The sequence below is a fragment of the Odocoileus virginianus genome, chromosome 34 (genome assembly GCF_023699985.2).
Source record: "Odocoileus virginianus isolate 20LAN1187 ecotype Illinois chromosome 34, Ovbor_1.2, whole genome shotgun sequence".
Lineage (NCBI taxonomy): Eukaryota > Metazoa > Chordata > Mammalia > Artiodactyla > Cervidae > Odocoileus > Odocoileus virginianus.
The window spans coordinates 19,588,790-19,614,789 of NC_069707.1; the positions used below are offsets into that span (position 1 = coordinate 19,588,790).

Here is a 26,000-nt window from a genome sequence, read left to right on the forward strand (position 1 = left end):
TTTTCTTATGAAATATGTGCCATTTGTCATTTCTAAAATTTCTTTTTGATGAAGTCAATAGCATAGTTTAAAGGGGAGGCTACACAAAATACACTTTTTGTCTTTGATTTTAATCAGTTACACCACATGTTATTCTTCCTAATTCATTAATTATTTAGTATTCAGGCATATAATTTCATTAATTACCATAGATTATTCATTGAATAGAATCTCATTCTGTTAGTTGAGGATAAACATGAAGTCTTTATTATGCTGAGCAAGAAACCTGTTACCTTTTCAGATATATAGAGTAAATACTGAATTTTAATTTTTTTTTTAGCACAGCTTTGTTATACATGTATGTATAATAAATTCTCATTCATTTAGAGTAATCATGAAATAGGTGTTCTATTTAATTATATATTCATTATTCATTGTATAGCCAACATGTCTATTTGTCTCCCTACTACTGTTGTGATTTTCCTGAGAGTGGCATTTATTGTTCCTTTTAACTTTTCGCAGAACCCTTTCCAGTGATAGAATATAGTGAGTACTGAAAAGACATTTGTTATCTTGTTTACAGATTCATTCTAATTCTCCTTGGTGGCTGAATGTGATACACAGAGCAATAGAATTTGGTATTGAAGAGGAACTTGCTCAAAGAGTGCGAAATGAAATAACCAGCAACTACAAGCAACAAACTGGCAAGCTCTCTATGTCAGAGAAGTAAGAAAGTAGCACAAAACAGGACAGTTATACTAGTAGTCATCCCAAATATTCAGATCATTTGGTATTAAGAGTTACAGTTAAAGATCATAACACACTGTGGTTATGAACATCTGAATTTTATATTTTGTTAAGTGTATATTTCAAATCAAAATATGAGGTATAAATCTAAAAGATAAGACTTTTTTCCTGTATATTAGTCATTTTTAAATGTTTTGTTTTTTAGTGCATTTTTTTTTTCAATTTTTTTAATCCACTTGAAGTATTCTTTTGTATCTTGGTTGGATAAAGTTGCTTAAAACCAAGTTGAAGCAGAGTTTTGAAATAGGCTCTGTTCTGGAGATTTTTGCCCTTGGGGTAACCATTCCCATTTCCCTATGTCATTCATTCCCTAAGAGCTAAGTTCATAGTGCCACAGTGAGCAGTTTTATATTGTAGAGTCGTTGTCTTCCCGTCTTTCTTCTCATCAATGCTCACCATTCTTTAAGATAGAGATATTGGATTATTGCTCTTAATGTATGAATGGTGAATAATTCTTTCCAAAGAACAGATAAACTCTGTCAAAAGTACCTCCAGTGGTTTAACCCAAAGGGATGTTTGCCTAGTGTGGGGAACTTAGGTGTTGTGGCAGAACTGGATTCTGGGTGGTAGGACCTCAGCCTCTCAAATCACACCCCAGTAGGAGGTCAGCCTTGGCATTAAAGCTGGTTTTCAGTGAAAAATTCAGTGTAAGAATGTCTTTTAAATATTTAAAACATTTTCATTTGCTCCTCTAAAAACGTTGCCAAATGTCTGCTAACACCCTAAAAAGATATGCTCCATTTTCCATGTGTTATTATTAACTTGGATGTACCTTAGTATAATCATTTTTTTCATCATACAGAACCTGATAGACTTCTCATTTCTAAAGTATATGCAGTATTCAGTTCAGTTCATTCGCTCAGTCGTGTCCGACTCTGTAACCCCATGGACTGCAGCACACCTGGCCTCCCTGTCTAACACCAACTCCCGGAGCTTACCCGAACTCAAGACCATTGAGTGGGTGGTGCCATCCAACCATCTCATCCTATGTCATCCCCTTCTCCTCCCATCTTCAATCTTTCCCAGTGTCAGGGGCTTTTCAAATGAGTCAGCTCTTTGTATCAGGTGGCCAAAGTATTGGAGTTTCAGCTTCAGCATCAGTCCTTCCAATGAACACCCAGGATTGATCTCCTTTAGGATGGACTGGTTGGATCTCCTTGGAGCCCAAGGGACTCTCAAGAGACTTCTCCAACACCCTAGTTCAAAAGCATCAATTCTTTGATGCTCAACTTTCTTTATAGTCCAACTCTCATATCCATACATGACTACTGGAAAAACTATAGCCTTGACTAGATGGACCTTTGTTGGCAAAGTAATGTCTCTGCTTTTCAATATGCTATCTAGGTTGGTCATAGCTTTTCTTCCAAGGAGCAAGCATCTTTTAATTTTGTGGATGCAGTCACCATCTGCAATGATTTTGGAGCCCCCCAAAATAAAGTCAGCCACTGTTTCCACTGTTTCCCTATCTGTTTGCCATGAAGTGAGGGGACCAGATGCCATGGTCTTAGTTTTCTGAATGTTGAGCTTTAAGCCAACTTTTTCACTCTCCTCTTTCATCAAGAGGCTCTTTAGTTCTTCTTCCCTTTCTGCCATAAGGGTGGTGTCATCTGCATATCTGACGTTATTATTTCTCCCGGCAACCTTGATTCTAACCTGTGCTTCATCCAGTCCAGCATTTCTCATGATGTTCTGTGCACATAAGTTAAGTAAGCAGGGTGACAATATACAGCCTTGACATACTCCTTCTCCTATTTGGAACCAGTCTGTTGTTCCATGTCCAGTTCTAACTGTTGTTTCCTGACCTGCATACAGATTTCTCAAGAGGCAGGTCAGGTGGTCTGGTATTTCCATCTCTTAAAGAATTCTCCAGTTTGTTGTGATCCACATAGTCAAAGGCTTTGGCATAGTCAATAAAGCAGAAATAGATGTCCTTCTGGAACTCTCTTGCTTTTTCGATGATGCTACAGATGTTGGCAGTTTGATCTCTGGTTCCTCTGCCTTTTCTAAATCCAGCTTGAACATTTGGAAGTTCACAGTTCACATACTGTTGAAGCCTGGCTTGGAGAATTTTGAGCATTACTTTCCTAGCATGTGAGATGAGTGCAATTGTGAGGTAGTTTGAACATTCTTTGGCATTGCCTTTCTTTGGGATTGGAATGAAAGCTGACCTTTTCCAGTCCTGTGTCCACTACTGAGTTTTCCAAATTTGCTGGCATATTATGTGCAGCACTTTCACAGCATCATCTTTCAGAATTTGAAATAGGTCAACTGGAATTCCATCACCTCCACTAGCTTTGTTCATAGTGATGCTTCCTAAGGCCCACTTGACTTCACATTCCAGGATGTATGGCTCGAGGTGAGTGATCACACCATCGTGATTATCTGGGTTGTGAAGATCTTTTTTTTACAGTTCTGTGTATTCTTGCCACCTTTTCTTAAAGTCTTTTGCTTCTGTTAGGTCCATACCATTTCTGTCCTTTATTGAGCCCATCTTTGCATGAAATGTTCCCTTGGTATCTCTGATTTTCTTGAAGAGATCTCTAGTCTTTCCCATTCTATTCTTTTCCTCTATTTCTTTCCATTGGTCACTGAGGAAGGCTTTCTTACCTCTCCTTGCTATTCTTTGGAACAATGCATTCGAATGGATATATCTTTCCTTTTTTCCTTTGCTTTTGGCTTCTGTTCTTTTCACAGCTACTTGTAAGGCCTCCTCAGACAGCCATTTTGTTTTCTGCATTTCTTTTTCTTGGGGATGGTCTTGATTCCTGTCTCCTGTACAGTGTCATGAATCTCTATGCATAGTTCATCAGGCAGTCTATCAGATCTAATCCCTTAAATCTATTTCTCACTTCCACTGTATAATCGTAAGGAATTTGATTTGGGTTATACCTGAATGATCTAGTGTTTTCCCTACTTTCTTGAATTTAAGCCTGAATTTGACAATAAGGAGTTTATGATCTGAGCCACAGTCCACTCCCCGTCTTGTTTTTGCTGACTGTATAGAGCTTCTCCATGTTTGGCTACAAAGAATATAATCAGTCTGATTTTGCTGTTGACCATCTGGTCATGTCCAAGTGTGGAGTCTTCTCTTGTGTTGTTGGAAGAAGGTGTTGGCTATGACCAGCATGTTCTCTTGGCAAATATTAACTGCTTTTGAGTGCACTCCTTTTTTCCTGTTAAGCCCAAGAATCACTGTCCCTGTAAGTTGTTCTTTATGTCACAATGTTTTATCTCGTGCTAAAGCTGTGTCCTAATGTGTTCTGCCAGCATTGTGGAATCAGCTGATAAAGAAAAGACATTTTTATATGTCTCGAATTTGTTTTTCTTAAATCACGCAGAAACTACTTTTAGAAGTTGTAAATCTCCATATTAGAATATATCCTCTATTAAATATTTTGAGGTCTCATGGCTATAAAAGGACCAATAGGAAACATTCAATGTATAATTCATCAGACAAACATGAATTTTAAAAGCACTAGACATAAATAAAAAGTAAGAAAATGCATTTTTAAAGTTAATATTGTTTTAGATTATATATATTCAGACATCATAACACAGCTGCTCTCTTTTTTAACGAAATTTTTATCTCAGAAACCAAAGTACTCCTGTTTGCTTGTTAGTAATCCTCAAGGAAGGCTGTTGAGCTTGGTGATTAAGAGTGCAAGTAGGTTCTTGAGTCAGACTGCCTATGTTCATACCTCAACTCCACCCGTTATTATCTCTGTGTTCTTGGGAGAGTTATATAAGCTCTCTCTGCCTTGGTTTCTTCATCTATAAACCCACAAAGCATTGTTGTTAAGATTAGAAAAAAGGGCTTACTTACAATACTACCTACCATTAGTATGGTGTTTAAGAGTTACCATCTATTATTATCTTTTCTCTTCATTTAAGACCTGCAAGATAGAGCATCACTAAGACTTGTAAATGCTAATCTGTAAGGATATTTTTCAGTCCTTACTTACGTGCTCAGATCTGAGTCAGTAAAGAGAATTTTTCCAAAGCCACTTCTTCCTGTTGGTTCAAAAGTTAGTTTTTGAAGAGCAATTTAAATTTTTAATAAGTTACAAATAAAAAAACTTTGTTTTCTTTTTGTGAATAGTATTGATAACTAACCTAATTTTAAGTATCTCTGTGTAATTTTTTTTAGAAATACTGAGCAGTTATTCTGTCTATTATACATGTTTTTTAAAAGGGGATATAACCTAATTCTTACCTTCTAAAAGTTAGTTTAACAAGAAGACAAGAGTTATAAGTAATTTGAGAAATATGAGCATGTGTAAACCAAGCACTGGGACTTTGCAGGTGGCTCAGACGGTACAGAATCCGCCTGCCGTGCAGGAGACCTGGGCTTGATCCCTGGGTGGGGAAGATCCCCTGGAGGAGAGCATGGCAGCTCACTCCAGTATTCTTGCCTGGAGAATCCCAGGGACAGAGGGGCCTGGCGGGCTACTGTCCATGGGGTCACAGAAGAGTCATACATGACTTAGTAGCTAACAGCAACAAAGTACAAAAATGAATTATGTTGTTAATAAACTCCATGAACAAAAAGAAACAGACGAATGTGAAATATTGGGAAAGACTTTTAGGAAGGAGCGTAGTCTCTTATGAACAATTTGGAGAATGGTATATGGATTTTAGGAAGAAGGGTATCAGTCAGTTCATTCGCTCAGTCGTGTCCGACTCTTTGCGACCCCATGAACCGCAGCACGCCAGGCCTCCCTGTCCATCACCAACTCCGAGTCCACCCAAACCCATGTCCATTGAGTCGGTGATGCCATCCAACCATCTCATCCTCTGTCGTCCACTTCTCCTCCTGCCCTTAATCTTTCCCAGCATCAGGGTCTTTTCAAATGAGTCAGCTCTTCACATCAGGTGGCCAAAGTATTGGAGTTTCAGCTTCAACATCAGTTCTTCCAATGAACACCCAGGACTGATCTCCTTTAGAATGGACTGTTTGGATCTCCTTGCAGTCCAAGGGACTCTCAAGAGTCTTCTCCAATACCACAGTTCAAAAACATCACTTCTTCGGCACTCAGCTTTCTTTATAGTCCAACTCTCACATCCATACATGACTACTGGAAATACCATAGCATTGATCAGATGGACCTTTGTTGACAATAATGTCTCTGCTTTTTAATATGCTATCTAGGTTGGTCATAACTTTTCTTCCAAGGAGTAAGCATCTTTAAATTTCATGGCTGCAGTGACCATCTGCAGTGATTTTGGAGGCCAAAAATATAAAGTCAGCCACTATTTCCATTGTTTCCCCATCTATTTGCCATGATGTCATGGGACCAGATGCCATGATCTTAGTTTTCTGAATGTTGAGCTTTAAGCCAACTTTTTCACTTTCCTCTTTCACTTTCATCAAGAGGCTTTTTAGTTTTCCTTCACTTTTTGCCATAAGAGTGGTGTCATCTGCATATCTGAGGTTATTGATATTTCTCCCAGCAATCTTGATTCCAGCTTGTGCTCTTCCAGCCCAGCGTTTCTCATGATGTTCTCTGCATATAAGTTAAATAAGCAGAGTGACAATATACAGCCTTGACGTACTCTTTTTCCTATTTGGAACCAGTCTGTTGTTCCATGTCCAGTTCTAACTGTTGCTTCCTGACCTGCATACAGGTTTCTCAAGAGGCAGATCTCGGGATGGGGAACACATGTAAATCCATGGCTGATTCATGTCAGTGTATGGCAAAAACTACTACAATATTGGAAAGTAATTAGCCTCCAACTAATAAAAATAAATGAAAAAAAAAGAGGCAGGTCAGGTATAGTGTTAACCTAAAAAGCAAACAATTCCCATTTATATTTTTTTACTTTCTAATTTCTTATTATTCTAGGCTTTGTTTCTTTGTTTTTCCTTTCAGAAATGCATACACACACATCCATACATTTTTTGTCTTAACCTGTTTCATTTGTAGTTCATCAGATTGCTTAAGAGCTTTTAAATTTAACTCTTAGTTTTGCCACATAGCTTTCTAACTTTAAATTGCTTTAATTCATTAAGTTTTCTCTACATTGCGGGGACTGTGATGTCTATTGAGGTTAACAGGAGAAGTGCTCAGCAAAGTGGCTTGCATTTAGTAAATGTTTAATAAAAATACATGTGTATATGTACAAGTTCCTGGTAATATGGAAAATAACTGTTGGCCACTTTTATTCTTTCTTCTCACTTTTCTGTCTTATCTTTTCATCCTGCAGTCACCACCTCTCCACGAAGAGCATCGATGCCAGGGGGCATCAGTCAGAGTTAAAAAGAAAAAAATGTGACAATTCTGATCTTTCAGAGACATCAGAGGCAGAGACATAGGTTTTGCTTACTGTTTTTTGGTTCAGAGGCCAGCAACTATCAGACGTTTTGTTATGTTTTATAGTGGACTACCCAGTGTTGTTACTCTTTGTTTACTAGCAGATATCAGTTGCGTACAGCCTAAGATAAACTCGCCCAGGTGTGACTTGGTAAAACGTTGCACTTTCTCTAACACACTGCCAACCACTTTTTGAATTTTCAAGACATAACCTACTATTCTTTTCTTTGTTGTGTGTGGTGCTGGTGATGGGAATCAGGTTCCATGACTGCCGAGGACTTCAATTCTTACTGACAACACATATGGAAGAGCTCAGTAAGTTCCAGAAGCAAGTGAGAGAGGCTGTAAAAAACCTGGAGGGACCTCCATCTCGGCATGTTATTGAGTCTGCAACAATCTGCCATCTCCGACCAGTCAGACTTCCTCTCAACTGGTGGGTAATAGCAGAAATCACCTGGCGGATGGCATCATTCCTTTGAGCTAGATTTCTTCTGAGAGAAGAAACAGCGGCTCGCATATAACTTGTTTTCATTTGAATTCAGATAGAAATAGAGATGTGTTGTTAATCTAGCTTAAAAAATAAAAACCTCTCTAAGACCACATACCAAAGGACTATGTTTTTTCTTTTCTTCTAAAATGGCATATTTGTTGTAATGAAAATGTGAAGTATAAAATACTCAGCCTCTTTTAGAGATTACCGGATTGCCAGATATGTCTGTGACTCTTTCTCTCATAATTTCTTCTTTTCCAGCTGTGTCTTTTGTAAGGCTGATGAATTGTTTACAGAGTATGAGTCGAAACTATTTTCTCACACGTAAGTTCTCTGATAGATTAAAATGAAACATTTTACAAGACTTGGTATTTTTTTTTTAATATGTATTTTTATTTATTTACTTACTTGGCTGCACTGGGTCTTAGTTGTAACAGACAGGATCTTTTTCACTGTGGCATGTGGACCTAGTTCCCTGATCAGGAATGGAACCTGGGCCCTCTGCATTGGGAGCTTAATCTTAGCCACTGCACCACTAGGGATGCCCTAAGACTTGGTACTTTAATGTATAGGGTTATATTTTCTTCAAAGTAATTTTTTTCCTCTCTTTTTCAATCAATTTATAATTAGCTTTTGACCACGTATCATGCTCAGTTTCCTCTTTGCTGAAGTTTACCCTCTAAATGTTCATGTCTTATGTTAATAGCAGTATGTGTTCTTGAAGAGAGGACACAGACTGTCCAGTCCAACAGATTTGAACTCAGATCCCTGCTCACTAATGTGCATAGGGGACTTCTCTCAGCCTGAGGATCTTCATTTGTAAACTGAAGACATGTATAACCATGACATTAGCAAAATTATCCTGATTTTTACAAACATGGAAATTGAGAAAAGGCTAAGTTCTGATTGCCTCAAAAATAAGAAAAAAAGAAACCAGTGCACTTTCCGGTCAACCTGTGGTGTTTTTCGTTTGTTTTTGTATGGTTGATAGTGGTGGTACTTTGTGTTTTGTATTTTAATTCTCAGACTAAGATTTTAGCCTGGAATTTATAACCATTTTTTACTATGCCAGATTGCTCTTAAAAGCTCTCTGGTCAAATGAATGATGCCTCAAGGCTGCTGTGGTTTTCCAAAGGTTTGCTAGCATGATCTTATAGATATGACATTGAAAGTTGTTGATGAAATATTTGTTTCTGACCTTGCTTTCCTGTTGATTCTGCCAGTACCATTTTTATGGTACTTGTTACCCACTGACAGTAGTTATTGTGGTTTTCTTCTCAAACACCTTCAGAGTCAAAGGCCAGACTGCAATATTTGAGGAGATGATAGAAGATGAAGAGGGATTGGTGGATGACCGAATAACTACCACCAGTCGTGGTCTCTGGGCAATAAGTGAGACAGAGCGATCTATGAAAGCTCTACTGTCGTTTGCAAAATCACACAGATTTGATGTGGAATTCATTGATGAGGGAAGTAATTCAATGGATCTCTTTGAAGCTTGGAAGAAGGAATATAAGGTAACAGTGATTTAAATCTTCCTTCCTATGTTAAAAATTCTCCACCTTTACATTAATTTTAGTTGCTATTTTCCTTTTTTTCTCTTCAATTTTTAAAAATCTGCTTTAGCAAGTTGAAGTGTCATAATTTATCTTTCCATGAAATGTAATGATTGTACTAATTAATAATAAATATACTGAAGAAATAAGCAATTTCTATTTATTAAATTATGAAAAATAATAACTAAAATGAAATTTATATGAAACCTTCTATTTAGCCTTGAAAGCATGTTATTCTTGTTTTAGCTTGACCTTACACTGCTATTCTTTGAAATCAGAGTATGACTTTGTTTCCTTTTTGTTTTGTTTTGCTTTTGTTATGTAAATAACAACCAAACAGCAGCCTTGAAGACTGAACTTAGTAAATAGTTCTCAACATACAAGACTAGAAACCATTGCAATTAATAATGCACAAAGGGACCCTTCATATTCATACTTTAATAATTTCATCAAATTCTGTACTTGAGATTACAGAATTTGTTAATTTTGAATTTTCCTTTATATCAATTCAGTTCAGTCACCCAGTTGTGTCTGACTCTTTGTAACCCTATGGACTGCCCTACGCCAGGCTTCCCTGTCCATCACCAACTCCCAGAGCTTGCTCAAACTCATGTCCATCGAGTTAGTGATGCTATCCAACTGTCTCATTCTCTGTCGTCCCCGTCTCCTCCTGTCTTCAATCTTTCCCGGCATCAGGGTGTTTTCTAATGAATCAGTTCTTCGCATCAGGTGGCCAAAGTATTGGAGTTTCAGCTTCAGCGTCAGCCCTTCCAATGAATATTCAGGACTGATTTCCTTAAGATTGACTGGTTGGATCTCCTTGCAGTCCAAGGGACTCTCAAGAGTCTTCTCCAACACCACAGTTCAAAAGCATCGATTGTTCAGCACTCAGCTTTCTTTATCTTTATGGTCCAAGTCTCAAATCCATACATGACTACTGGAATTCTTTTTATTGTAGATTTGTTAATCCCTTGTCCTACTTTGCAAGTGAGATGGGGGAGGAAATAAAAGAAATAGGTTTTTTTATTTATGCCATTATAATTCCATTTGATATATTTTATTTATTTAATCTAAAGTTCTTCCTTTTAAAGCAGGATAAAAATTTCTCTCAAGAAATAGAAACTAAGTTGTCTATCAGTTCACGCATTTGATAGTTTAGGAAATGATACTTCTGTAGAGGCCAAAGTGTTGTGGTAATTTTTTTCTCTTCACATTACTCTTCTAAAAGCAAAAGCATATTAACACCGTTATTTATAGCAGGTCATGGAAGAAGACAGTACTATATACAGTGTTCACTTGCCCCTACAGTCTTCCCTTGAGCTCACTTTAGCCACATATTCTGTGTCAGAGGAATGCTTATCATGCATTTCACCTAGATCTTTGTGCATTTTTTTCTCTGTGACATTGCAGACTACACCCTTATAGACCCATGTAAATGAATGAGCTACTGCTACACACATCAGGATCTAACTTAAAGCATAGTGTTATTGGAGACAACATATCAAAAAATTTTATAATGATTGGTAACCATTTTTACAAATTTCAGAAACTTATATAGCCAGATTATTAAGTATGTGTAGATTAATATAACTCCAGTGACAAGTACAGAATAATAAGTCCAGTTCAGAATAGTGGTTACCCCACTGTTGGGCGTGGAAGGAAGAATGTGTGAGGCAAGAGAGCAAGGCAGTTGAGAAAGAACACAGGCTTTCTAAGGAACTGACATTATTCTCTTTCCTAATTTGGATGATGTGGACTCAGTTGTGTATTTTAATATTTTCATCGTCCTATATACATATTAAAGTTGAGAATGTGAAATATTTTATAATAAAAATATTTCTTTTAGAAAATAAAGCAGAGATTCCGCCAGACTAGTCTTGAGCTCTAAAAATCTTTGATCCTACCAAGGAATCTTGGGCTGTGCTGTCGCTCAGATTCTGAAGAAGCGATATACTGTAGTGTCCTGTGAAGATTGTCCAGTCACACTTCATTCCAAAAATGGCCCAAGATGGCTTGCACCTTAGACCCTAATGAAGAAACTATTTATGTCTTAAGACCTCACTGAAGATTCTAAGTGATTTTAACCAATTTTAATTATGTGCTTTACGACTGTCTGTCTCTTCTGTTCTGTCAGTTGCTTCATGAATATTGGATGGCTCTGAGGAATCGTGTGTCTGCTGTTGATGAACTTGCAATGGCCACAGAACGACTAAGAGTCCGTGATCCTCGGGAGCCAAAGCCCAGCCCACCAGTTCTTCACATCATTGAACCACATGAGGTAGTCGGCACGTGAACCACAGGAAAGAGCACAGCAGATAGATAGTCACAAAGATCTGAGATGCACAGAGAGATCAGGACAGTGATGTTTTCAATAACTGTTTCCTGACTACTCTTAGTTTGAGCCCTATGGTGTTTTTGTTTCTGTAGGTCAAAGATGAGCAATTTCATATCTATCATGTGCTTAGCATCACTGATTTGATACATTTGCACATTTCTGTGTTTCTCTTCATATTGCATATTCATCTGTTCTTGAGCATTTTCTGTGTGAAAAAACCTAAAGATATTCTTGATCAGTTTTTAGGCATGTGCCCTGTTACCCCAGCTTTTTCAGAACTAGAAAAATCTTCCCCAAAGAGTGGCCAAGAACATACCTTGCCCTGTTTTCCTTTGCTAAATGATGAATAGATATTGACCTGTTAAATCCCTCTTTGTATCTCAGAATTTAAAAAATAATTCCACCAACCTTTCTTCTTCCTATTAAAAATATCATTTTCTTTATTATCTGTTTTTGTTCCTTAAATCTTTTAAATCTTTTTTTTCTGTAAAGCTTAGGGACTGTAATATAGAAAAACATAGAAATGTTCATTGTATACAATTTCACTTCATTTTTAAAACAAAATTCTTAATAACCTTTTCCAAAACAGATCCCTCTTGTTTTTATACTTTTTTTATGTTTACTGTATTCTACTGCGGGAGCACCACGGAGAGGAGGAAAGCAGATTCTTCTCTGGATTTCTTAAAATCACTTTATTTGTATGACCAAAGTAGAATATCATTTTATTTTTCCTTACTCCATGAATGTACTATTACTGAAAAATCATACAAAAAGTCTTTGGTTGACTTATCCTACTTCAGGTGTATAGGGAATTTTTTGTCTAAAATAATTCTACATTGAATTTTCTTCTATACAGCAAAACATATGTATTTTTTAAAATATATTATCTAGTATCCATTTTGCACATTTGAGTTTTCACATGTAAATATGTTTCTTAAATGTTTTAAGGAAGAATTAAAATAGAAAAATTGGATATGTTTAGTATAATGTTACCATCTTAGCATAAAGATATTTTATTTTGCTTTTTAGGTAGAACAGAATCGTATAAAACTGCTAAATGATAAAGCTGTTGCTACATCCCAGTTGCAGAAAAAGCTTGGGCAGCTTCTTTACCTAACTAACTTGGAAAAGGTATTGTTTTTAAAAAATGTTACTTTTTCCCATATCACACTATCAATAAACCACTTTATTGACTCCTTTTATTTAATCTCTTAGTCCCATAATTAATGCTTATAGGTATTTTTTTAATCATTCTTTTGTTTGTGTTAGTTTTATGTCAGAACACTGGCTATATCTGTAGTACCTGTGCAAGATCAGAAAAGAAGATGATGTCTATAGAAAATATGCTATACAAATAATGTAAAAGGTATGCAGTATATAGCATAGAAACTGAAGTCACTCAGTCGTGTCCAGCTCTTTGTGACCCCGTGGACCGTAGCCCGCCAGGCTCCTCTGTCCATGGGATTCTCCAGGCAAGAACACTGGAGTGGGTTGCCATTTCCTTCTCCAAGTATATAGCATAGCACAGTGTAAACAGACTAGTTTAAAACCTTGAATAGTGATCGTATTACAACATACCTCCGGGCGAAGATTGCACTGTATAATACATACACCTGCCTCTGTTAATGCACACACAGATTTTTTTTTTAATTTGTTATTTGGAATTGTGAAGTGTGCTTGGAAACCTACTAAATCAGAGGACATGGCAATGAATTATTTAATGTAATTCACAGCATATTTTCTGAGTAGTAAGCAAAGTACTGTATCAAACATGGATGAAGGTTTTTCAGCTTTCTGGCAAACATAAATGTGAGAGTCAACAGAGTAACTTATCAGAGAAACATGTAGTAGTAGATTTTTGGATAGGGAAAATGAAGCACAGAGTGGACTACAATTGGTCCTGAAAAACTGGTGCAAAATAACATTTGAGTGAATATCATTAAATGTCATTAATGACAAAATGAAAAACATTCATTACTGGTAAAATAGCATGGTCATTCAGAAGGTAGACTTTTGACCTAGACAGAGCAAGCTTAATCATGAAGCCACTATTTTCTAGCTATAGGACTATTTTTCAAGTTATTTTCTTCTCTTTGTCCCATCTGTAAAATGAGAATAGTAATACTCTTGTAGGACCCTCTTGAGGATTAAATGAATTAATAAGTCAATCTCATGCAAAAATGCCAGATATATTAAAGTAACATGGGGGAAGAAAATCTTAATATTTCTGGACATGAGTTTTTAAAATATAAGATTTTTGTACTTAATATGAGAGTCAAAATTAAGAGACAGTTGATCATTTTTTAGTTATAGAATATGTTGATATCCTCTATATGTTGAATTATTTTTTAAAAGGTTAAAATCCCAAAGATATAATCTATGTGGGAAAACCCATTTGACTAAAAATAGAGAAAAATATTTAGTTTATAAATGAAGGGAAATAAGGAATCCATAAATTACTACACATAGGACAAATCCAACCCATCACCAGTTTTTGTAAATTTTAAAGATTTATTTAAACACAGCTATTGTCATTCATTAAGTATTGAGTGCAGCTGCTTTTGTGCTATGTAATAGCAGAGTTGAGTTGTTGCGGCAGAGATCATATGGCCCACAAAGCCTAAAATATTTACTACTAGGCCCTTTATGGAAAAAATGCTAATTCTTATGTTAAGCAAATGAGAAGACAAACGGTAGATTGTTTATAAGATAATATAGTAATGCCTTCTGTGTGCATGCTCTTAGTTACTCCACTCCCACACTGACTCTGGGCTTCGCCAGATGACTTGCTTTTGGTCTTGTGTCAGCAGAGATTTGAAAAGTCTACACACTTTGGGGACTTCTCAGGTAGCTCAGTGGTACAGGATCCACCTACCAGTGCTGGCGAGACAGGTTCATTCCCTGGGTCAGGAAGATCCCCTAGAGAAGGAAATGGCAACCCACTCCAAACCCCATGGGCAGAGGAGCCTGGCGGGCTACAGCCCATGGCGTTGCAAAAGAAACACAACCTAGGGACTAAACAGCAGTAATGTACTGTGACATTCCTCCAGTTGTGTTGTTTCTTTGGACTTTCAGACTAAGTGAAGAAGCCCAGGTTCCATTCTTGAGGAGCAAATACCTCAACTTAGCCCTCTCCCCAGACCAGCTCTTATCAACTGCTAGACATGAGTGTGGGGCCAGCCCGAGGCGAATCAGCCCATCCCAAAATTACCCAGGTGACTGGTAGAATCAGGAGAAATAAATGGTTTTTTAGCCACCAAGGTTTTAAGTGGTTTGTTACATGTTACCTGAAATAAATCATTAATTAAAAAGGGAAAGGATAATTCAGTTCAACTGTTAGAAATGCTTGCATACTTACATTACAGTTAATGGAGTTGTTTTAACCATTAGAACTGCTGAATCCATGCACAATTTACTTTTTTTTTTCCTGCTTATAAAAGTCAAAGGGTAATCAAGAACAGTTGAGTAATCTATGAGTCTAATTTACTTTCCTTTATGTTGTTGTCCTCAGTTTTAAAACTTGTTCATTTTGATGACTTTGTTTTGGAAATGTTCCAGTTTTTAAGGAGATTTTTGAAAAGCTATTATATTTTGACATGATTTCTGGGCATAGATAGCTCTCAAATCAATAGTATTTCTGCTTAGTGAAGTTAGAGAAAAGGTCCTGAGAAGAAATCAGCTTTAGGAAGGAATTACATGAATAAATGCCACCTCTTCCCTTGTCTGTGATCCCATGCCAACTGGATATGCAGAATACCTATTTCTTTATTTAAAAAAAATCTAGCATGAAAATAAAATTTGAGAATTTAACTAAATTGTATCAATATTTTGCTTTTTATTTCGCCTTCTATAATAATCACAAATAATCATAAATGTAGCAATATGACAACTTTCACAAGTGGTATTAAAAATTCTGTCTATTTTTTTGTTCACTCCTTAAATAAATGTTATTTGTACATCTCAGGATTGATAGTATTAGGTAATATATGAATTATTAGGTCATCTCAATTATTAGATTATTTTAATTTCAATTGCCAATATTTATTTTATAAATGAATTGTAAGACATGTATCAGCTTTTAAAATATAACTAATACATGTTTTATTTCTTCTTTTTTGGACAGTCTCAGGACAAAACATCAGGAGGTATTAATCCAGAACCTTGTCCAATCTGTGCTCGGCAACTGGGAAAGCAGGTGAAACTATAATAAATACTACATGCATTTATAAAATACTTTACAGTTTTCAAAGGCTTCTACATACAGATTTCCCTACTCTGCCCTCAAACCTTGTGTGCAAGGCAAATGTTATCTCTGTCTTAAAGGTAGGGCCAAAGGTTAACTAACATGCTTAATGTCAAATATGTTTGAGCAATGTTTTTTCCCTTAAGTGATAGGTCAAACATGTTTCTAGAATAACCCCATCTTTTTCATTAAAGATGAATAATTTTAAGCATTGTTTTCAGTCACTTGACTGTCAGTTTATCATGGATATTTGGAAATTGTACAGAAATACAATGCAGCATACACAGATTTACTTACAGTATTACAAATGTATGATAACATAGTTCTTACTTAATATTATTAATATTTAATAGTACCAGAATTTAAAGCACAAATAATAGCAATCCTAAAGGAATTTATATGTGTTTGAATATTAGTGTACAAATGTCTAAAATAAATGGTACTGTATTAGTTCTCCTCAAAAAGATTCTTATTTTTATTTTATGAAATGTGATTTATGATACTGTAAGTTCCTACTTTGATAAATAAATATGTAATAGCAGAATATTCATTGTTTTTGTTTTTAATTTGAAAAAGGGTTTGTTTTTGTTTTTTTTTTAATGGGTGAAAGTGTCTCTGGCACTTTTTTCCTATGAAACTGAGTTTAAAAGTTTAAATATATGAATTCTGTACTCTGACCAGCAGTAATCAGAAAGCACATACCTTTTAGTCTATGATTTATGGAGAAGATTTTAAAGGATATTTTATTGATAATAAATCTTAAAAGGATCGATTGGAAATTGAGCAAAAGAATATTAATCTCAGTAATACTGGAGGTTACTGATAAATAAGTGATAAAAACATTTTGACAAAAGTTACAAAAGGATCATAGTGTAAGTAGTTTCTTTACTTTTAGTTTTGATGAGATTCATGCAACTAATTTGTCTCAGAAATTTTATTGTCTTTACCATTTGCATCTCATTTTCTGTATAATAAATGCTTTAATATATAAAAATTAAATCTGTTTAATAAGTTGTATAGAATGTATTGGATATGATAGCTCAGAATTAATATTGTAGTCAATCTGTTACTCTTTTAGAGTAATTTGCACTTTTCCTAAATACTGAAATGAGAACACCAACATCTTACAAAATATTGATGACTATTAGTCCTCCTATTAGTGTGAGCAGAACTGAAAACTATTGTTCACTAAAAAATAGTTTAAAAGTATAATTTAGTTTTTATGACTTAAAGGTTTTTTATTATATATCATGAAATATTTAGGAAATAAAAGGATGGCTCTCTTCCTGTCCTTTTAATAGATTTGTAGATTGGAAGGCATCTTTGATAGCATCTCGCTGAGACATATTCTGTGTGTTTTCTTCTTCAGTGGGCAGTACTGACCTGCGGGCACTGTTTCTGTAACGAGTGCATTTCAATTATTATCGAACAGTACAGCGTGGGGTCTCACAGGAGCTCCATTAAGTGTGCTATCTGCCGCCAGACCACGTCTCACAAGGAAGTCTCCTATGTCTTCACCTCAGAGAAAGCCAGCCAGGAAGAAGACATCCCTGTGAAGGTAAAGTCGGCTAAGAACATGCAGAGTCAGAGCAGTGTAATAGGAGTCAGTATGTGGCAGCGAGAGCATCAGAATCAGAGTGAGGCTGGCTCGGTGAAGCGACTACTGTGGACTGTAGATATACTGCCTGAAAGCCTCAGTACATCTACTCATTCCTCACGGTAGGAACACACGAATGCTTTTTCAAACATAGTAATAATTATGCCCACTATAGCAAAAAAAAAAAGTGACATCTTAGAATTCCAGTCTTTTTTTTTTTTAAATAGTGTTTCTGAGCACTACAGATACTAGATAGAGCTCTGGTTCAATTCCAGGTTTCTTTTTCTTCATTTTTCCATTCAGCCCAGTGTATCAGGAAAAAGAAGATATGCTGCACCAAACTGAGGGATAAAATTAATTGATTCCTGAAGTTTAGTGAAGACTGTCACAAGGAGATAGTGCATTTTTAGATGGCATGGATTGATATTTCAGAGTATAGCCAAAACTTTTATTTTCTTGATTTTTTTTCCCCATGCTTCATTCAGAACTTTAAGAAAGAAGACTATAATTTAAAATCCAAATAAAATAAATTGCAAACTTGTTTAGTTGCTAAGTTGTGTCCAACTCTCTTGTGACCCCCATGGACTGTGGCCCACCAGGCTCCTCTGTTCATGGGATTTCCGAGGCAAGAATACTGGAGTGGGTTGCCATTTCCTTCTCTGGGAGCTCTTCCTGACCCAGGGATCAAACCCACGTCTCCTGCATTTACCACTGAGCCACCAGGAAGCCCAAAATCCAAGTAGGATCTGTAATTGGACTTTCTGCCTGAGAGGGTATTCATTTAATGAAAAGCCTTTACTAGGTTTTTTTGTTCTTTGTTTTATGTAAACAGCCTTTTTTTGTTTGTTTTCCTAACCAAACTTAGAGGACAATTCAACATATGAGTATGGTGGAGAATATAGGCCAGAAGTAGTTGGAAGACTGATGGAGATGGCTCATAAGCTAGAAGTAGTAGAATATTTTTCATTAATTCCTTCTCCTTCTGGGTCCCTGCTGCTGTATGCTCACTCATTGTCCAGGATTGTATTTTGTGAGTAGACTTAACCACAGGTCCTTATCAGAGAATAGGAGACCTTTTTATTATTGCTATTACTGAAATATAGTTGATTTACAGTATTAGTTTCAGGTGTACCACAAAGTAAATCAGTTAAACATACATGTGTTCACTTTTTTTTTTTAAGATTCTTTTCCCATATGTGTCATTAAGAGTATTGAGTAGAGTCCCCTGAGCTATGCAGTAGGTCCTTATTAGTTGTCTGTTTCACATAGAGTAGTGTACATATGTCAATACCAATCTCCCAATTTATCACTCCCCCTGGCAACCATAAGTTTATTTCCTACTATTGTGACTCAGTTTCTGTTTTGTAAATAAGTTCATTTATACCAATTTTTTAGATCCCACATATGAGCGATATAATGTGATACTTGTGTTAGTCCTTTTCAAAGAAGATAGGTATTCAGTACTCCAGATGTGACTATAAAAATGGGTAACTCAGGTGTGGTGGCAGAAGCTGAAGCAATGAGATTTGAATGTTGAATAAGTGGCCCAAGTGGATGGTATATAGTATCTGGAGTTGATTGTACTTTAGCCTGTTGACCACACAGAGAAGTGCTTTCTTTTTCAGTTCCCCCCACTCCTTTCTTCTCTTACAGTTTTTTCTTTCCTTTCCTTTCCTTTACATAAAAAGTCTTTTTGCTTTCCCTCTCTCTTCTTCTCTGGCCTCAGGCATCCCAGGGTCCACAGATGGCATGCGTGGCTAAGAAGGGCTGCTGACCCTTCAGTGAACACATTCATGGCAGTGCAGGGAACAAGCATAACAAGGAACTGCTGTGTCAGACTTCATGCAGTAAGGTTTAGGAAGTGATTGCCCTGGCTACCAGTAAACAGCACCATCTCTGAAACTGAGTCCATCAAACCCAAACACCTGTTCATCTTATGGCAGCTTTCCTAGACACCTAGGAGAAAGAGCAGGACAGTTGCATATGCTGTCCTACTGGGACAGGAGTATCAGTGTACAAATACTGTTTATTATGCTCTTTTTCCTGTCTTTTGTGGGTATTGATGAACACATGAATTAATTGAAGGATCTACCAAAAAAAAATCTTATAGCATTGGAACCTGTTTACATTACCATATATAAAATAGATAACCAGTGTAAGTTCAGTCCATGAAGCAAGACACCCAAAGTGGGTGCTCTGGGACCACCAATGGGGATAGGGTGGAGAGGGAGGTGGGAGAGGGGTTCAGCATGGGGGGGACACATGTATACCTGTGGCTAATTCACGCTGATGTATGGCAAAAACCATCACAATATTGTAAAGTAAATATCCTCCAATTAAAATAAATATTTTTTTTTCCAAAAAGAATACAGAATCTATCAAAGTTCAATTCTCTTACCTTTCAGATGTACATATACTTATGTTTCCTTTTTATTAAATACATGACTGAATATTATACTTACTGTGCAAGCAAGTGTTATCACTTTCCACAATTCTCACATTGCTTGTCTCTGCATTTACTTTTTGTTTTCTGTCACTATTTCTGTCTGCCATTTCTGCCGCCTGTGTCCTTTTCTGTCATATTTCTGCCACGTTCTTGAAGCATCTGCTTATTTTCTCAGACTTGCACTGCACTCTGACTCTCTGAGACTGTCCCACTTAATTGATCACGTCATCTGTCTTAGAGTTGAGGGATATAAAGATGGCTCTATATAAATACTGAAGGCATTGTTTTGAAATTTATTTCATTAAATGTTTTTATCTGAAACTTTCACTTCACTCTAAGCATTCATGTCAAGACACTCAGACACAGCAAACAATGTAATTTCATACATGGTGCTTAATCATCTAGCTGATCTCTGGTAAAGGATATTTGGAGAACATAAAAATAGAATTAAATAATATAAGACTTTTTTTTTTCTACTGGTATTTCCCAGTGTAAGGAATCCTGTTGATTGACCACTTAAATAAAATGAATATAGTATTCATTAGTGAATTAGGGTATGCATATAAGTTAAAGACTGTCTCTACCCTAACAGCAGTGTCACAGTATTCCTAAATGACCCTTGGAACCTCCTGGGTATTTCGCAAAGTAAACAAAATTCCCCCTGCGAGTTCTGACAACTGCCAGGCGTTTTAGAGGGTGAAGTAGGCCTCCGGGCAGAACACAGGCCCCACGTGACCTGTTCCCTGTGTCCTCAGTTTGGCTCCCTTTCGTACAAAGCATTTTTGTCATTGGAAACCCTGACCCTGTAATGAACAAGATTCTTATGTCATAAGAAGTTTCTATCCAAGAGAGAATACATGGATATAGCCACAGCAAAACAGCACCCGCTACACACACAGCACTTCAGTTTCTGAAACTTGAGTGCCTAGTAATCAAGTGCTCTGTTTTTTAAATTAAAGTTTATTTTCAGGTGCATTCCTGTAACTTCTAACTTGTTAGATCTTGGATCTGGTCCAGGAATCTGCAGTCTTAACAAGCAAATCTATAGCTAGTAAAGAGTTTATACAACCTTTTTGTAGAGAAAAAGAAAAATATATTTCTACATTAAAACTCAGAGAAACCTAGCAATACCATTTGTCAAACTATACTGTGTGTAGGATCATATTGTTTCTTTTCTTTTCAGTTTTTATTCAATTGACTTGAAGGTGACTTGTAAAGTCTGTCTTGTACTTTCTAACTATAATTAAAATATCTAGGTGGAATAAAAATGATTGTAAAATTCTGACTGAGTTTAAAGTTGACATAAAATAATTTGGTAAGTATAACCCACAAGTGGTTATATTTAAATATGCTCCTCTAAGTATTCTTGTATAAGATACTTGATATTATCTTGTTGGTGGTGGTCAGTTGCTCAGTCATGTCTGACTCTTTGTAACCCCATGAACTCCAGCACCCCAGGCTTCTCATGAGCTTGCTCAAACTCATGTACATTGAGTCAGTGATGCCATTCAACCATCTCATCCTCTGTGTCCCCTTCTCCTCCTGCCTTCAGTCTTTCCTGGCATCAGGGTCTTTTCCAATGAGTCAGCTCTTTGTTTTAGGTGGCCAAAATATTGGAGCTTCAGCTTCAGCATCAGTCCTTCCAATGAATATTCAGGACTGATTTCCTTTACAATTGACTTGTTGGATCTCCTTGCAGTCCAACGGACTCTCAAGAGTCTTATCTAACACCACAGTTAAAAAGCATCAATTCTTTGGTGCTCAGCTTTCTTTATAGTCCAACTCTAACATCCTATATGACTACTGGAAAAACCATAGCTTTGACTAGATGGATCTTTGTTGGCAAAGTAACGTCTCTTCATTTTAATGTGCTGTCTAGGTTTGTCATAGCTTTTCTTCCAAGAAACAACCGTCATTTAATTTCATGGCTGCAGCCACCATCTGCAGTGATTTTGGAGCCCAAGAATATAAAGTCTGTCTCTGTTTCCATTGTTTTCCCCATCTATTATATTTACATATAATATCCCCTAAAACCTTAACTTTTTTGCAATTGCTAACTTTTTATCTCTTTGAAATAATTATTCAAAATACTTTAAAGAACAGGATAATATTTTTGTGGCTAAGTGCACTTGTAAAATTTCCCACCTAGGCTGCCTGGGTGGAGTTTCCACTGAACTTTATTGAAGAAACATGTGAAAAGCCCAACCATTTTCCCAGGCATGTACTTGAAAAATATTCCTGATTTGTGAGATCAATCATATATAAACTGTGTAACTGCACTAAATTGTTTCTATCACTATCAACTTGGGTTTTTAGCATGGTGAACAGGTGCAGACAGAAATAAAACAATGTTAACTGATCTTACTCAACTAGAACTACTATGGACAGCACAAGCAAATTGGAAGAGTCAGCTCTACTTTAAAAGGAGAAGTCCAGAATAAAAGCAGTGTCAGAAAGTCCCAAGACAGGAAATGACTTCCTCCATACTGTTTTCCTAAAAATAGGAAGCATTCAGGTTATTTGGAAGTTACAAACCAGTAAGGAAACCTAAAGAAAAATCTGTGACCTATTACCAAATTATAGCCCTAGTTATAACTGATTAGAGATTATAGTTCTTTTGGGGGTGTGAGGGAGCTAAATTGTATAAATTTGTCTTTTTAAAAGTGATGTTCTTCAGTTAAATGAATCTTCACAAAAGCTCTAATCTCAGGATCTTTGACGCTTATAGTAAGTTTAAAAGATTGCAAAAAATTAATCCAAGTAATAACTGGAAGATTTAAATACTAACTGCTCCATTTCAGCTGTGATTGTCCATTTCTAACAAGGCTGACACTCCTTTCCTGTGACTGCTAACAGGCGAGGCACCCATTTGACACCAAAGCAGTGAGAGGTACTGTAGGTACAGTATTACACAACACTAGAGTAATGACATAATTCAGAAGAACAGTTCATTTGTAATAAAATGTGTGTTAGTTGCTCAGTCATGTCTGACTCTTTGCAACCCCATTGACTATAGGCTCCTCTGTCCATGGAATTCACCAGGCTAAAATATTGGAGTAGGTAGCCATTCCCTTCTCTAGGGGATCTTCCCAACCCAGGATCAAACCTGGATGTCCTGCATTACAGGCAGATTCTTTACCATCTTAGCCACCAGGGAAGTGTTTATCACTTTTGATAAACACAATCCCAATTGTATCACTGATAGAATAAGTTTAAAAGTTCCCAGAATTACAAGTCTCCCACCCATTCCCCTAAAACCCTTATTCATCTGTCAAAAATCAGTATAATGTTATTTTTTAGTGGAAGTAAGTTACACAAAAGATTAAAATAAATTCAGAATAAAATGAATGGTACACAGTGAAAACTAATGTTCTCCTTCATCCATCCTACTTTGACTTGCCACTGTGAACAATTTCTATTTTTAGTTACAAAGATCACCTCTGTGATTCTCAGTAATACACATCAATTTTGTTTCTTAAAGTACTAGCTTTAGACAGTATCCGCTGACTCCTCACTTTAAAATAGGAGGAAATTAATGCATCTATTGCTCCTTCATTCCTTTCCTTTCTGTTTTTGTGATAGTATCATTTTTATATTACAGTATTTATACATCCACATTTTGTTATATAAATACTTTTCATTACAGAACCAAACAGAGTGATTGAAGTCATGCAGAAAGGAGCAGAATCCTGACCCTGTATCATTTAAATTTCACTTTTCAGTGAAGAATCTTTTTAAGTACCCCAGTCTAATAGAAGTTCTCTTTTTTTTTTTAGCTAGCCTTACCTGATATCATTATTCATGTAACCCTCATTCTTTGATTTTTTTTTCCACTGTGCTATAACTGCATCAAGAAATTTTAACATGATGAACATGTGAATGGCAAATCAGTTTTTGCACTTCTGTAAATGACTTCATTCTGCCTTCACTTTAGAGCCACAAGTGATTGGCCTCCGTACTGTGAGACGTCATTTGACATGTGTTGTATATATTAGTTTCTGTGTATTTCACATGTGTAGAATATATATACTAATATGGCGGCTCAGACAGTAAAGAACCCACCTGCCATGCAGGAAACCTGGGTTCAGTCCCTGGGTTGGAAGGATCCTCTGGAGAAGGAAATGGCAACCTACTCCAGTATCCTTGCCTGGGAAATCCCATGGACAGAGGAGCCTGGTGGGCTACAGTCTGTGGGGTCGCAAAGAGTCAGACAGGACTGAGCGACTAAGCACACAATATAGTGTGAAGGTATGTTAAAGATAATATGTAAATTCATAGTGTCTATAAAATCTCTTAAGGGTATGGTCTGCCTGTAGAATCTATAGGCATGAATATTTTCTGTGATGTTTGATGAAAACTGAATACATTCATCATCTCCATTGTGTTGACTTTTTTCTGATGCTCTTCAGAACACAGCAGACACTTTAGCCTTTAATTCTGCCAGTGGAGCTGAGCCTGACCATGAGAATCCATAGATACTAGGAAGAAAAAGGTGTGGGAGAGGCACCTGGACAGATTTAACAGAGGAAATAAAAGGAGCCGAAGGAAGGAGGACTAAGACTAGTGAAGAAGGGATGTAACAGGCAATGAACTGTGGGTTCAGTCATGGATTGCCAAGCTCTGCTTCAGAATCCACAGTTTCCACTTTTATTGTATAAGTCACTGAAGAAAAAAATACAAAGCAGTACTAACTTTGTAGTCTTAAAGCACTATTTTTCTTTTGTTTATACGAATCAAGTATAAGTAGCATTTTGCCGCTCCAGTTGGGAGATGCCATGTCTCTTCTCCCTTCTTGAAGTCAGGAGTCTCAACAGATAGGACATAGATGTGGAGGGAACAGTGTGAAGCCATCTGCACGCTGTCTTCTCTACCATACTCCTGGATTTTCCCTAAAGTGCACCATCTTTCCCCAGTAGTAAGACCTCAGGGAATAAAAAGCAGTACCTCTCTCTTAAGTTGCATTGGTAAAATATTTAGACCCATTCTGGAGGAGAGGGGTTGATCAAAGTCTAAATTAAATATTACTTGATTGCTTTGTTGTTAAAATTCTTTTAGTCTCCTACATATATGATAGAAACAAAACTGAGTTTTCTATCCTTCTAACACATTTAACAACTTTTAACATAGAGTCTGTGATTTCAGCATTTTACAAGAGCCTGAGAGTATAGAACTGCACACTCCAGCCAAATTTAACTCTGATTTTTAAAAAGTTAATTATACCTACTTACAATAGATAAGAAGCTACATGACCTTTCTGATTTTAGTTATGCTAGTAGACAATTTCTAGGCCAGATTTCATGAGAAATTTTTTGTTAACCTTTATTGCTAATGGAGCACTATGTTTTTTCATTGCCTTGACCCAATGACCTGGAGCTTTTCACTTTGTATTTAATTTTCCGAAAAGTGAAAGACCTGTGCAGGTAGCTTTGAGATCTAGTCTAGTTTTGCTCATTAAATTATAAGCAGGTGAGCAAAAATCTTCATAAAGAACATTTTATAAGATCCTTCTGTTGTAAAAAAGGAAAATTCCAAATTCTTTTTCTTCGGTATTAACTATTATAATGCTCTTGGCTGCTTACCTCATGAGAGGAAAACCAGGAGAGGCACTGGCTTGGTCTGCATGGTTGCACTTCATATGTCTCTTTTTATAGTTCCTAGTTGACCTTAGAGAGAACTTGTGTCTCAGAGAGAATGGCCACAAAGATACAGTGAAGAGAGGCAGAGGACAAATGAAGGGTCTTTATTCCAAAGCTCGGCCGTGGTCACTGATGTTTCAGAAACAAAGAAAAACCGAGCATTAATCATAGAGTCAGGGTTGGCAGATATATATCTGGAAAAACTGGAGACTGTCAAGAAAGGATAGGAATGAGGAAAGGGACGAGAACAATAGAAGAGGACAGAGGTGCTATAATTAAATGCAACTTTATCAGTCTCAGATATTAAGGTATTATCTAGTAGTTTGGGGAGGTTTCTATTCCTATGCAGTCTCCTAATTCCAGCCTAACTTTGCAGCTGTGTGTTGACTGACATAGCTAAAACATCAGCTGGGTTGAATTAAGGCTACCAGTTTACATGTCTTGAGAATATTCATACTCTCTTAACACCTTGCACGGGGATAGATTGACATCCCTTTTTCCTCTCCCATATCTTTTTTGCCTTTTCTGTGATCGCCTCCTATACAGATATAACCTGTATATAATCTGTCACCTTCTTCCTGTTTCAATCTATTCAACAAA

The 26,000-nt window shown here is 36.6% G+C and overlaps 1 protein-coding gene across 4 annotated transcripts in view; it reads left to right on the forward strand.

The window, feature by feature from the left end:
• The window catches only part of SHPRH (SNF2 histone linker PHD RING helicase), a 94,738-nt gene that overhangs the window by 45,825 nt on the left and 22,913 nt on the right, over positions 1 to 26,000 (forward strand). For all 4 annotated transcript variants that reach the window (XR_011485623.1, XM_070461458.1, XM_070461459.1 and 1 more), the window contains 8 exons: positions 563 to 705; positions 7,357 to 7,530; positions 7,849 to 7,911; positions 8,879 to 9,104; positions 11,278 to 11,421; positions 12,508 to 12,609; positions 15,602 to 15,673; positions 17,091 to 17,279. Coding sequence is in view for 3 of the 4 variants with exons in the window: in XM_070461458.1 (XP_070317559.1) it covers positions 563 to 705; positions 7,357 to 7,530; positions 7,849 to 7,911; positions 8,879 to 9,104; positions 11,278 to 11,421; positions 12,508 to 12,609; positions 15,602 to 15,673; positions 17,091 to 17,279 (1,113 nt within the window). In the remaining variant the exon portion in view is untranslated. The remainder of the gene's footprint in view (positions 1 to 562; positions 706 to 7,356; positions 7,531 to 7,848; positions 7,912 to 8,878; positions 9,105 to 11,277; positions 11,422 to 12,507; positions 12,610 to 15,601; positions 15,674 to 17,090; positions 17,280 to 26,000) is intronic.